Source organism: Leopardus geoffroyi, chromosome E1 (assembly GCF_018350155.1).
Source record: "Leopardus geoffroyi isolate Oge1 chromosome E1, O.geoffroyi_Oge1_pat1.0, whole genome shotgun sequence".
Taxonomy (NCBI): domain Eukaryota; kingdom Metazoa; phylum Chordata; class Mammalia; order Carnivora; family Felidae; genus Leopardus; species Leopardus geoffroyi.
In genome coordinates this window covers 27,286,664-27,300,826 of record NC_059330.1, presented here as the reverse complement: position 1 = coordinate 27,300,826, position 14,163 = coordinate 27,286,664, and the positions used below count along the sequence as shown (strand labels likewise).

The 14,163-nt window shown below is 39.3% G+C and overlaps 1 protein-coding gene, 1 long non-coding RNA gene and 1 pseudogene across 2 annotated transcripts in view; 2 read left to right on the top strand and 1 right to left on the bottom strand.

Annotated features, from left to right (window-relative positions):
* Nucleotides 1-230: 230 nt before the first annotated feature.
* Nucleotides 231-9,171, top strand: LOC123604495 (annotated as a pseudogene).
* Nucleotides 9,172-10,130: 959 nt separating this feature from the next.
* Nucleotides 10,131-12,730, bottom strand: LOC123604494. The gene is made up of 2 exons (XR_006715347.1): nt 12,520-12,730; nt 10,131-10,422 (listed from the first exon to the last, which is right to left on the bottom strand). It is a non-coding gene; the product is annotated as an uncharacterized LOC123604494 (long non-coding RNA).
* Nucleotides 12,731-12,738: 8 nt separating this feature from the next.
* Nucleotides 12,739-14,163, top strand: part of DHX40 (DEAH-box helicase 40) — a 48,906-nt gene continuing 47,481 nt past the window's right edge. Inside the window, exons 1-2 of the mRNA XM_045490661.1 lie at nt 12,739-12,946; nt 13,797-13,964. Coding sequence (XP_045346617.1) covers nt 12,835-12,946; nt 13,797-13,964 — 280 coding nt within the window. The 5' untranslated portion in view covers nt 12,739-12,834. The remainder of the gene's footprint in view (nt 12,947-13,796; nt 13,965-14,163) is intronic.

Below are 14,163 nucleotides of genomic sequence, written 5' to 3'. Positions count from 1 at the left end.
AGGGAGAGAAAAAAATAAATTTGTGATTTCATATTTTAGGCTGCTCCTTATTTAAGGCCTTATATGAAGACAAAATTTCAAAATGAGTTTCAAAAAAAATTCGTGTCTGAAGCTTGAGATGGGTTACAGTGACGAAAATTACATTCCAATTATAACTTGGAGGACTTCGATCCCATTTCTTTTTTATTTGGCCTTGTCCTTTCTTCTCTGTCTTCTCCAGCATTGAGAATTCTCCCAATGACAAAAGACACACATTACCTTGAACATACAGTCAGAAAAAACAAAACATGGAAGCAACAAAGCTCCCATAAGAGGTATGTACCTTTTATATGGCTTGATTTCTTTCCTTCCTTTAAAAAATACCAAGCATTGGTAAAGAGAGTGTTTTGGATGCATCATATGGACAGGAATACAGTCTTGGATCTCAAGGGTCTTCTATCTTCAACTTTTCTGCCAGCCGCTAGAGGGTCATAGAGATAACTAGGAAGACCTGTGGTATAATACAGTGGCTTTCCACTGTTTTGGGATTCTCTAATGTAGAGTCAATATTTCAGATACACGGAAAAGTATAGAAAATAACATGATGCTAACTGTCTATGTATCTGACAACAAATCTTAACATGTTGCCATATTTGTTTCATACTCTTTCAAAAGAAATACAAATTACAAATGTATTTGAAACAACCTTTCCTCATTCCCTTCCTACTTACTATAGGTACCCAGAAGTTAGTATGTATCCCATGTTTCTATAATTTTACTATGTAGGTATGGTCCATGCTATTATTTTTTTGTGTTTAAATTTTTATTTAAACGATATCATGCTATAAGTACACTTTTCCAACTTTGCTAATATAGTAGAATTTATTTCTACTATTTTATTTTGTGTTTTCCATTTACCATGGTTTTTACTTTTTTTCTTTTTAATGTTTTAATGTTTGTTTAATGTTTTTCTTTTTTCTTTTTAATGTTTTAATGTTTTTATTTATTTCTGAGAGAGAGAGAGAGAGAGAGACAGAGCAAGTTGGGGAGGGTAGAGAGAGAGAGGCAGACAAAGAATCCAAAGCAAGCTCCAGGCTCTGAGCTGTCAGCAAAACCCCTGATGTGGGGTTTGAACTCACATGCCGTAAGATCATGACCTGAGTCAAAGTCCAACGCTTAACCGACTGAGCCACCAGGTGCCCCACCATAGTTTTTCTTTACTTAGTTTTCTATACTTTCCTGACTTCTACTGAGTTATTGAATTGTTTTTCTATCATCTTTACTGCCTTGGATGTTATATTAATATATATTAATATTTTTAAAATATTAACCTTTATTTATTATGGGATTAAAAAGAGTTTCTCTGGTAAACAGTTGCAGCTTCAAGTGTATTTACATAAAGCTTTATGTGATATAGAAAAAGTATCAGAAAACAAAACTTGCTATTTTCTTTTTTCTTTTTTTTAATGCTTATAACATTATTTTTGAGAGAGAGAGAGAGAGAGAGAGAGAGAGTGGGGGAGGGGCAGAGAGAGAGGGAGACACAGAATCTGAAGCAGGCTCCAGGCTTCGAGTTGTCAGCATGGAGCCTGACGTGCGACTTGACCTCATGAACCGTGAGATCATGACCTAAGCCAGTGAACCGTGAAATCATGACCTGAGCCAAAGTCGGATGCTCAACAGACTGAGCCACCCAGGTGCCCCAAAACTTGCTATTTTCGTATAGGCTTATACAATTTTAAAATTGGTCTTTTCAGGGAGCCTGGTTGACTCAGTTGGTTAAGCATCCAACTCTTGATTTCTGCTCAGGCCATGATCTCACCGTTAGTAAGTTCGAGCCCCACGTGGGACTGTGTGCTGACAGCACAGAGCCTGCTTGGGATTCTCTCTCTCTCTCTACCCCTTCCCTGCTCATGCACATGCATGCCCTCTCTCCCACCTTCAGAATAAATTAGCTTAAAAAATAAATAAAATAAAGTTGGTCTTTTCTTCATTGTAATTAGCCATTAAACATTTAAACATTATGGGACACCTGGGTGGCTCAGTTTGTTAAGTGTCTGACTTCGGCTCAGGTCATGATCTCACAGCTCACAGCTCATGAGTTTGAGACCCACATCGGGCTTTGTGCTGACAGCTCAGGGCCTGGAGCCTGCTTCAGATTCTGTGTCTTTCTCTCTCTGACCCTCCCATGTTCACACTCTGTCTCTGTTTCTCTTTCAAAAATAAGTAGACATTAAAAAATATATATAACATTGGGGTGCCTGGGTGGCTCAGTTGGTTGACCTTCCAACTTCGGCTCAGGTCGTGATCTCACGGTTCATCAGTTCGAGCCCCGCGTCAGGCCCTGTGCTTACAGCCCAGTGCCTGGAGCCTGCTTCAGATTCTGTGTCTCCCTCTCTCTCTGCTCCTCCTGGGCTCACACTCTGTCTCTCTCTCAAAAATAATTAAAGATTAAAAAAAACCACACATATAACATAAATAAATAAATAAACGTAATTAGACTTTAAACTTTTTTTTTTTTTTTTTTTGCTTTCTGAATTTTCCTTTGTTGAGAAGTTCATGGTTGTCAAGTATATTTTCTTCATAGTGGTAAAATTAAGAATTTGCTTCTCTTTTAGATTTATGAAAATATACACTTTCTTTTTATGCAATGTTTACTCTTAAATTTATAGCATGCACACTCAACTAGGTCGAAGATATTGTCAGCCTTTTTTGAACAATACACGATATTAGAAGATTCACCCTCCCATTATTTATGTTACTTAATATTTTGGTTTCACCTTTTAAAAAATCCTTTTATATTTGAAGTATTTATCATTACTGCTTTTTAATACTCAACATTAGATTTACCATATTTTTACTATTTTTTCTGTTCAGTTAGTGCTTGCTGAAAATCCTGTTTCCTGTATCCAATTTCTTTCAACTTAAAGAAAATACTTGAGTATATTTTAAGCAACAATTGATTATTGGTAAACGATTTTAGCATTTGTCCTAAAAAATCTTGATTTCAGTCTCACTTTCTTCTTTGTTTTAAGTTTATTTATTTATTTTTGTGTGAGAGAGAGCGTGAGCAGGGGAAGGGCAGAGAGAGGGAGAGAGAGAATACCAAGCAGACTCTGCACCATTAGTGTAGAGTCCAGTGTGGGGCTCAAACCCATGAACCATGGGATTGTGACCTGAGCTGAAACCAAGAGTCAGACACTTAACCGACTGAGCTACCCAGGCACCCCATGATTTCAGTCACACTCTTGCATGACAGTTTGAGTATAGACTTCTTGATTGTTTTCCATTAACAGTGTGGTCATGCCTATTATTCTATTATCTTTTCTCCTCAATTTTTGTTGATGAGAAATCTGCTGATAATGTATTATTGTTCCTTTGCAGGAATTTTTTTTTTTATCTTGTTGCTTTTAAGATTTTCTTTCTATTGTTGCTGTGTTTCACTTTGTTTAGGTGTACATGATTTTCATTTTTCCTTTAATAGGGCTCAGAGATTCTCTGCTCAAATATTGGTTTTTTCCTACTCTGTCCATTCTATCACTCTGGAACATTTGAACATATAGGTGGCCTTTTCATTACCTTCTCCATATCTGTTAATTTCCTTTTCGTATTTTCCATCTCTTAATGGTTAAGTGCTACATTCTAGATGATTTCCTTAGCTTTGTCTTCTACTTGATTACTTTCTCTTGATTTATTTAAATGTCATTGAGTTTTTATTTTTATTTTTTTTAAGTTTATTTATTTATTTTGAGACAGAGAGCACGCACACACACATGCATGAGTGAGCTGGGGTCAGGGCAGAGAGAGAGGGAGAAAGAGGATCCCAAGCAGACTCCATGTTGTCAGCAAGAGCCCAATGTAGGCTCCATCTCAGGAATGAGACCTTGATCACGAGATCATGACCTGAGCTGAAATCAAGATTTGGATGCTCAACTGACTGAAACACCAGGTCCCCCTCCACTGAATTTTTAATTTCAATGAATTTTTATTTTTGACTGTTTTATTATTTTTCGAATCTGCCTGTTTATTATTTATTTATTTATTTATTTATTTAAATGTTTATTTATTTTTAAGAAAGAGAGAGAGAGAGGCAGAGTGTGAGCAGGGGAGGGGCAGAGAGAGAGAGGGAGACACAGAATCCAAAGCAAGCTCCAGGCTCTGAGCTGTCAGCGCAGAGCCTGACACGGGGCTCGAACCTACAGACTACAAGATCGTGACCTGAGCCGAAGTCAGACGCTTAACCAACTGAGCCACCCAGGGACACCTGCGTGTTTATTTTTATAATGTTCTCTTGTTTAATTATGGTTTCTATTCTTTTGTCTTTTTAATACTTTAAAACACTTATTTTGTAGTCTCTTCAAGACTTTCCTATTATTTCTAGTTCTTGGGGTACAGTTTTCCTATTTGCTTGTTTTCCTGATCTCTCTCATGATGGTTTATTTCTTCATCTGACGTGTAATTTTTTTGTCGTTGTGAGCTCATCTTTAGTTGGATATGTTTACTCTATGGAAATTATATTGCACTCTGAAAGCATCCTCACAGGAGACTGTCCCCACATAACAGTTTTTAATTTTTCTATAGATTTGCATTTCCTACCGGTTTCTGGTATCTAGGGATTTTATTCCCTTAGGTTTTACAAGCATATGTATGTTTTTGTTGCATAAGGCAAGAATAGACCACTCAGATTTAATTAATCAGCTTGTTGAAAGTCCCATGTAGTGAAAAAGATAAATTTTCTGTCTAACTTGCAATTGGATAAAGAGACACAGCTAATTTAATGTAAAAATTATGCCTAAGTGTAAAGTCTTGGAATTATCAACTGAATGTCAGCATTTTAGTAATCCTTAGATTACTAAATTAGATTTGCTTCCTTTGCCTAGATTATGTTTCCTTGGTGTGTGTCTATTTACCTTGTCATGATATTTGTAAACACAGTGGCATTGGATAAAGGCTGGTGGTATTTTTTAACAACTGGGTTTAATTTTGCTTAGTCAAATTTTGTGTATTAGATGGAAAAGCACTGAAAATGCAATTGTAGATAAAAGCCTACTTTATAGCAAATATCCATATTTAATAAGTAGAAATAAAGTTACGTGACATACACAGTTGGCCTGGAGATTTGGAAAACTACCATGGGCTTTTCTCTGCTTCTGTCTAGTTGTATGACTGTGGGCAACTCATTGAAGATCTTTAAGTCTCAATTTTCTCATCTCTAAGAAAGGGGGTTAGCAGTTTTAAATTCCACAATTCTAGAGAGTGTAGAGATACATAGTGTCATTTGAAAATACGTTGAAATCCTAACACTGCCAAATGAAATAAAATGAGAGGTAGAAGAACCAAGACACAAATTGCTCTTTTAAAGATAGGATGTAATATTTGGAAAATAAAGCTAAAAAAAAAAACCTAAAAACAAAAGTTGAGAAAACTCTCAAACAAGATTATCACAGATTTTAACTGTCTAATTTAAAAATGCAAGTCCCTTTGCTAAATTTTTCTATGAAGTGATGGTGCTTGAACAATTGCACAACTGTGTGAAAAAATAGAACCTTGACCCATACCCAAAAGTCAACTCAAAATGGCTTAAACCCTAAATGTCAAACTCAAAACTATCAAAACTCTAGAAGGAAACACATGAGAAAATCTTTGTGACCTTTGATTAGGCAAAGATTTCTTAGATACCACCAAAAGCACAATCAAAAGAGAAAATATTGATAAACTGGACTTAATCAAAATCAAGAACTTCTCTTTGGATGACATAATTAAGAAATTAAAAGACAAGCCATAGATTAGGCCAAAATATTTGCAAAGTATATATCTGATACAGGACTTGAATCCAGAATCTATAGGTAACTCTCAAAACTTAATAATGAGAAAATAAGCAACCCTTCCCTCTCTCACACAAGTTGAGAAAAGATTTGAATCCAAGATATATGGACTATAACTAAATATGTAAAAAGATGTTCAACATCATTGCCATAGGGATATGTAGATTAAAACCATAAAGGACATACCACTACTCGTTATTTGAATGGGTAAAACAAAACAAAACAAAAATACTGTTAATACCAAGTCCTAGCAAGGATGAAGGCAACTGGAATTCTCTAGATGGCTGGTAGAAGTGCAAAATGCTCCAGTCTCCTTGGAAAAACAGTTTTGCAGTTCTTATAAACATACATTTATCATTTGACCAGAAATTCCACTTCTGGGCATATACCCAAGAGAAATGAAAATGGTCATTAAAAAAAAAACCAAAAAACCTGTATGTCAATGTTTATAGTGACTTTATACATGATCACCAAAAAGTGGAAACCATATAAATATCCCTCAACTAATGAACTAATAAACAAATTGTGGTATATTTATACAATGGAATATGACTCAATAACCCAAAGAATTGAGTTACTGATATGCATTATAACTATATTCAACTCTAGATGAAACTCAAGGTAATTATGCTGAATGAAAGACCTATATGATTCCATTCATATGACATTTTGGAAGAGGCAAAATACAGAGATAGAAAACAAATCAGTGGTTGCCAGGGCCTAGAGGTGAAGAAAGGGGTTGATCACAAAAGAGCTCAAGAGAATTTGTTAAAATAATGAAGTGTTTTATAACTTTATTATAGCGGTGGTTACAAACCATATGCACTTGTCAAAATTCATAAAACTCACAACTATACGCTAAAAAAAAAAAAAGATGAGTTTTGTCATTTGGAAATTATCCTCCAACAAACATGACTACTCTCAAAAGACTTATAAACAATGCTTATCACAGATTTTAATGGTAATACTTAAAAGTATAAGCTCCTTTGAGGGGTACCCCACTGGTTCAGTTGGAGTGTGTGACTTGATCTCAGGGTCATGAGTTTGAACTTTGGGTGAGAGATTACTTAAAATAAATAAATTAACTTAAAATAACAAATATAGTCTCCTTTTTTTCCAATGGAAAAATTGTATCATAACAGGGAATCAATAAGGAACATAAAATTAAAATATCAAAATTAAAAATATCTGCAATATAAAATGTATATGCTTTAAAATAAGTATACTAGGGGTGGCTGGCTACCTCAGTCAGAGGAGCATACAACTCTTGATCTCGGGGTTATGAGTTCGAGCCCCACGCTGGGTGTAGAGAGTACTTAAAAATAAAATCTAGGCGCCTGGGTGGCGCAGTCGGTTAAGCGTCCGACTTCAGCCAGGTCACGATCTCGCGGTCCGTGAGTTCGAGCCCCGCGTCGGGCTCTGGGCTGATGGCTCAGAGCCTGGAGCCTGTTTCCGATTCTGTGTCTCCCTCTCTCTCTGCCCCTCCCCTGTTCATACTCTGTCTCTCTCTGTCCCAAAAATAAATAAACGTTGAAAAAAAAAATTAAAAAAAAAATAAAATCTAAAAAAAAAAATAATAAAGTAATAGTAAATATATACAGTATTTAAAAGATTGTTTGTAATTTTTAATCTTTTTCAAAATTTTTTGATTTTATGAAATGAAAAAAATTGTTTTTCAAAGAAATACTACCGTTTCATTTTTCTTTCAAATAATATTGATGATGAAATTTCTCGAATAAACCCAGCTTGCCACCTTCAGGCAAGTGAAAGATTTACAGAGACCATGGCCAGAGATAGAACATTAAATTTTGTAGATTTCTCAATAATCCATAATCAATCATATTTTGATCACTCTATTATTACTGCCTTTGTGAAATTTTCTCTATCCAGGACATTTCCCTGACATTTACTGGAATATTCCCAACTTTCAAAGCTCAGTTCAAATGCCACTAACTCCAAGAAGCCTTCCCTGATCACTCTAGCTAGTTTTTCCTCTAAATATTTTATCTCCTTAAATACATGTAATGTCATTGAAGGTAGTGACCATGTCTTACACATATTTTTATGCCTTTGTATGGCTATTAAAAAGGGTACATATAAGGTTCTCTGCTCCTCCCTGTTCAACAGACAGCCGCATCTTCTGGTGCAGTGCCAGCTGAATCCCAAGACACCATGGTGAAGGTCGGAGTCAACGAATTTGACCATATTGGGCACCTGGTCACCAGGGCTGCTTTTAACTCTGGCAAAGTGGACATTGTCGCCATCGATGACCCCTTCATTGACCTCAACTACATGGTCTACATGTTCCAGTATGATTCCACCCATGGCAAATTCCATGGCACAGTCAAGGCTGAGAACGGGAAACTTGTCATCAATGGAAAGCCCATCACCATCTTCCAGAAGTGAGATCTCGCCAACATCAAATGGGGTGATGCTGGTGCTGAGTATGTTGTGTGGAGTACATTGGGGTATTCAACACCATGGAGAAGGCTCACTTGAAGGGTGGGGCCAAGAGGGTCATCCTCTCTGTCCCTTCTGCTGATGCCCCCATGTTAGTGATGTGCATGAACAATGAGAAGTATGACAACTCCCTCAAGGTTGTCAGCAATGCCTCCTGCACCACCAACTGCCTGGACCCTCTAGCCAAGGTCATCCATGACAACTTCAGCATCATGGAGGGACTCATGACCACAGTCCATGCCATCACTGCCACTCAGAAGATCGTGGATGGCCCCTCTGGGAAGCTGTGGCATGATGGCTTACAGGCTGCCCAGAACATCATCCCTGCTTCTACTGGCACTGCCAAGGCCATGGGCAAGGTCATCCCTGAGCTGAATGGGAAGCTTACTGGCATGGCCTTCTGTGTCCCCACCCCCAACGTGTCTGCCGTGGATCTGACTTGCCACCTGGAGAAAGCTGCCAAATACGGTGACATCAAGAAGGTGGTGAAGTGGGCACCAGAGGGCCCCCTCAAGGACATCCTGGGCTACACCGAGGACCAAGTCGTCTCCTGCGACTTTAACAGTGACACCCACTCTTCCACCTTCTACGCTGGGGCTGGTATTGCTCTCAATGATCACTTTATCAAGCTCATTTCCTAGAATGACAATGAATTTGGCCACAGCAACCAGTTGGTGGACCTTACGGTCCACATGGCCTCCAAGAGTAAGAGGCCCCTGGACCACCAGCCCCAGCAAGAGGAAGAAGAGAGAGGCTCTCAGCTGCTGGGTAGTCCTTGCCCCAACTTATCCCCCAACACACCTGAGAATCTCCTGACCTCCAGTTTCCATCCCAGACCCCCTGAAGAAGGGGAGGGGTTTGGGGAGCCCTACCTTATCATGTACCATCAATAAAGTATACTGTATCCTGCCAAACAAAACAAAAAAAAAAAGTGTACATATGAGAGTTGTGTATTCTAATATTTATTGAATGAATACATGAATGAATGGATGAATGAATGAATGAATGAATAGGAAGTCAGAGTCATCACTGAGCCTTCATTTGAAAGAGGGTCTATTTTACTAATAGAATAATGGAATTCTACACATTTATTCAAGATTATATGCGTATGTATAAAGCATCAATTTTCATTGACAATGATTAGAAGTGTCTCAATCTTTATTAATCTTTTGATTAAATTATAACATTCATGAGTGAATTAATGACTGCATGGTGAGGATCTTTATGATACTAACTCACATCTTAATATCTGGACAACAGAAACATAAGATTAAAAAGAGAAGAAAGTGTGATGGTTTCTTTTACCTTTGAACTGAAAGATGGGTACTTCGCTAAGTTCTAGGATATGTCCGTCTATTTTTCCTCCAAATCTCCAAGTTGCTAATATCTTACAGACATGTTAATAGAATACATAACAGTGGCATGGTGGTGCTTGGGTGGCTTATTAGGTTAAGTGTCTGATTTTGGCTCAGGTCATGATCTCATGGTGGGTTCAAGACCCGCATTGGGCTTTGCGCTGACAGCTCAGACCCTGCTGACAGCTCAGACCCCGGATGGAGCCTGCTTGGGATTTTGTGTCTCCCTCTCTCTGCCCCTCCCCTGCTTGTACTCTGTCTCTCTCTCTCTCAAAAATAAATGTAAAAACATTAAAAAAAAAAACCCCACCCCCCCCCACCCCAACACACACACAAAGAAACTGATATGATGTCGATCACATCACTCATAGAAAAATTCCCAACTGTTTCTATCTAGTTCTACCTGGTTTAGGAGTGAGGTTCTTCTTCATACTTCCACTCCCTCCAGAATGTACAAGCTCCCCTCCCTCTCTTTCAGGGCTACATATCCAAGACTGCTAAATGACAAACGTCATAGGTTTTGGTTTTTTAAAGGAGGTGGGGTCCACATGTGAGGACAGTTCATCTTCTTGAATTCCTTCTATTAGAACTTTCAAGCCTATTTCTCTTGCCCACTTTGAGGGCTCTATGCCTTCTAGTGCTCCTTATTTTTCATTACATTCTTCCTTCTTTCTTCCCTATTTCTAGGCCCAGTCCTATCAGTCCTGAGAGAGAAAATAACCAGTTCTTCATGTACAGGAGGCTCTAGTCTTGGCCCTCAGGTCAGCAATGTCCTTGAATCTTTGTTTCTACTCGGGTGAGGGCTGAAAAGGAAGAAAGGCCCTTGGTTTACAAGTAAGATAAAAATAGAGAAGGAAAATACAGAGAAACAATCAGATTCATATCTTGGCATACAAATCTGCTACAAATGCAGATTTATAACACTTACCCTGACTAAAAGTTTGTTCTCTCTCTTCCAATCCTGCATCTTTTCTCAAAATGTGAACTTGCATTTTCTCCTTCATCAGTACTTCTCTTCATCAGTTTCAGCTCTCGAAACACACTTTCTTGGATTCAAGAACATTTTGAAAGACTGCCTATGAGATAATAGCAGCAGGGTGCAATTTATACTCCTCACATTTCTTTAAATATAACTTATTTCAGGTTTTTCTTGTGACCCAAAGATAACAGGAAATAGATTCAATGTTGTTTGCAATACTAACCTTTCTTCTTAGATTCAACCCATGCATTTTCTATTTTTATTGTCTATTTGTATCTTGTTTGCCATTGAAATTTGTAAACTAACTCGACGGGAAATAATTGTTCTTTTAATTTGGAGTAGCCTGGAGCATATGGCTATTAATGGTAACATGTTTTAAATGTCCTTGATTTTAAAATCAACAACGTTAAACAACATTTGAGTTTTTCACTTTTACTTTTCCTTATTCTCGGTTTGCAGGGGTTTTTCCTGGATACTCTCATTAGGTGATTCTCAATCAAGAATGGAGTCATTCTATAATAGTTAACTTGAAAACATTGAAAGAAAACATATTAGGCACCAAGATTTAGATAATTTAGAGAATTCCATCTCCCATCACTGTATAGTGGTTATTAATGTGGCAAATCTTGGTCCTATTACCTCTTTGTTTTATTGTCTTGAGCAAGTGTGTGAGCCTTGATTCTCTCATGTGAAAATTAGGTATAACAATAACCTACTTCTCTGAGTTTTTGTGGGGAATAAATGAAAAAATTTATATTAAATGCTTGACTATTAAGTGCCCAATAAGTGGTAACTATCATTGGTCTGAAATGATTCTGTTCACTTTCTTATGAAGTGACTTTGATAGTATAGTGCCATATACTAAAATACCATGCCCTGTTATTCACCAATACTTTGTACTACAAATGTATTTTTTGCTTTGTTTTCTGACTTGTAAATATTTTGAATTTCTAAGAGAATCTAGAAGGTTGGGAGATTCCTTTAATGGATGAGAGAAATCTGACATATTCTCCTATTGCTAGGTTTATTCCTGTAGCACCCAGGTTTTAGAGCTATAGAGCTGTTAGCTGGATTTCATTTGGTACCATTCAAAATCCAATAAGCTTGCATTTTAGGAGATGTTAATCAGTCCCACCTAAAAGCAGTTGGTACATTTTTATGAGCACAGAAAAATCTTGGGGTCCAATGATATCTTTTGAAGCCTGATCAGATAGGAGCATAGTGGCCTTTAATTAATGGTGAAGGGACAACTTTGAGTTGTCTTGTTTGGCAGGAAGTGTTGGTTAATTTTAACAGTAAGAATAGTTGAAAAGCCCAGGAAACAATCTTCTTCCAGCATTGATTTTGTTACAATTGATACTACTTACAAAATTGGAAGGTTCTATAAGATCCCCCCCCCTACACACACAAAGTACCTTTTCTGAAAAAGTCACCCCACCTCTGTTGTGTATTTGTTTATCCTTTCAACTATTGTGGTTTGCAAGAAATCCATATCCATTAAGTGAGCTTAAATCCTCTGAAAATCAATAATTCATTAATCCATCCAGAAAATTAAACAAATATTGATGGCTTATTTTGAATTACTTTGCTGGGCCGAAATGTACTGTGGTTTTCTAAAGTTCCTGCTTTTGTGTCTAGTTGTGAGAAAGAGGAAGAAAATACATTGAAATGCAGGGTCCTATGAAGGAAATGCATAGCGTGTGGGCCGTAGGTTTTGGACACTACAGAACTTGAAGTTCAGCTCTGCAACGCAGTAGTTCTGAAATGAACAGGTGATTACAGACTGAGCAAGGTGAGAATGTGTCCTGGAAACGCTGCACTCTAGAAAGGTTCCAGTTCTGGCAAAGGGTCACATCACAATAGGTGTGTGCAGGCAGAACAGGGTTACACTGACCACAGTAGCTTAGTAAAGGGATATCACCTGGCTCTTCTGCGCACAAGTGGGAGAGGGCCCTTCTGGACCTTGGGGCGGCATCAAGGCCCAAGGCGAAGCACACACCCGAAGATGGAAGGAAACCCTCGGGGGTGGGCTCCCGGTTGGGGGCCCGGCTAGGTCGCGGGTGTGGGGAAGCTTTCCGGCCGCAGGGCGCCACGTCACCTAACAGCTCCCCCTCCCCTCGCTCCAAGTCGCACGCGCGGAAGTAAACACCTCGACGTCATCAGGGCGCGTCTTCGCCTTTCCCCTCCCATCTCCCCAGATCGGTGGACGTGCTCACCTCCGCTCCGGGCCAGGTCTATGTCCCGGTTTCCCGCCGTCGCGGGCAGGGCGCCAAGGCGGCAGGAGGAGGGTGAGCGGTCAATAGACCTTCAGGAAGAGCGGCCTTCGGCTGTTTCCATCGCTGATAGAGGTGCGGTCCGCGGGACGCTGCGGAGGCCAGCGGGAGTTTCGGCATGGGGGCTTTTGGGGGGATAAAAGTACGCCTTTGGCGAGCAGAGAAAAGTGGAGAGGAGGCTGCAGCGTTCTTCTCGCCGTCCAAGCCGGAGGCGAACTTTGCCTCCAGTGAGCACTTTGGTTTTGAGGGGGGCGGTCCCAGATCCAAGTTGGGTGAAAACCCTGCTGGGGGACAAAAAAGTGAACCCCAACGCCTAGACGCGTTCTGCTCTTAAACAGGCTCTTAAAGCCTTTGTTCTCTACCCATCCAGCGCCCACCCCCCCACCCCCACCCCCCGCCCCGCTCGTCGGGCCGCCAGCCTGCCTTTGGGTATGGTATGAAGGGAGCCAGTTTCCAGGAGCCAGTTTCCATGGTTACCCACCACTTGGCCTTCTGGGATATCAGTCACTCTGAACAGGGACCTAACTTGAACCATGAATCAGAAGCAAACACAGGTGGCTTTTTAAAATTCAGCCGAGAGTTTCCTGCAGTGTTCTAGCTTTTGGTCTATTGTTTAATAAAATTGGGCTTTGTGCTTCTGTATGGGTATGCTCGCATGTACATTGCCTTGTGCTAGGCCTACTTTGTCAAGTACTCTGAGTCGTGCATTAGCAAATGCTCACGTTGTTAGATTTTACTAAAAAGTTGTTCTGGGCTTGTAAACCCTTACATACCAATTTGACAAAGGTGACTTACCTGAGAAGTCATGGATCGATCCATTCCAGCCCCAAAATTCTGTTGTCTTTCTCTATTCAGTTCTGGGAAATTGAGTTAGAGATATCTTTACAGGCCTTTTAATTGCACAATTGTTTTTCTGTTATTACAGAAGAGAAAGGATGCACATCACAGGAGGGAGGAACTACTCCAACTTTTCCTATTCAAAAACAAAGAAAAAAGCTTATTCAAGCTGTGAGGGACAATTCATTCCTTATTGTTACTGGAAATACAGGAAGTGGTAAAACCACTCAACTCCCAAAATATCTATATGAAGCAGGTAATTTTATTCTGGGATAATATTGGGAGTATTTAAAAAATAACCTCTTGGGACACCTGGGTGGCTCAGTTGGTTAAGCCTCTGACTCTTGATTTTGCCTGAAGTCATGATCTCACAGTTGTGGGATTGAGCCCCTAGTCCAGGTCTGCTGAGATCGTGGAGCCTGCTTGGGATTCTCTCTCTCCCCCTCTCTCTGCCC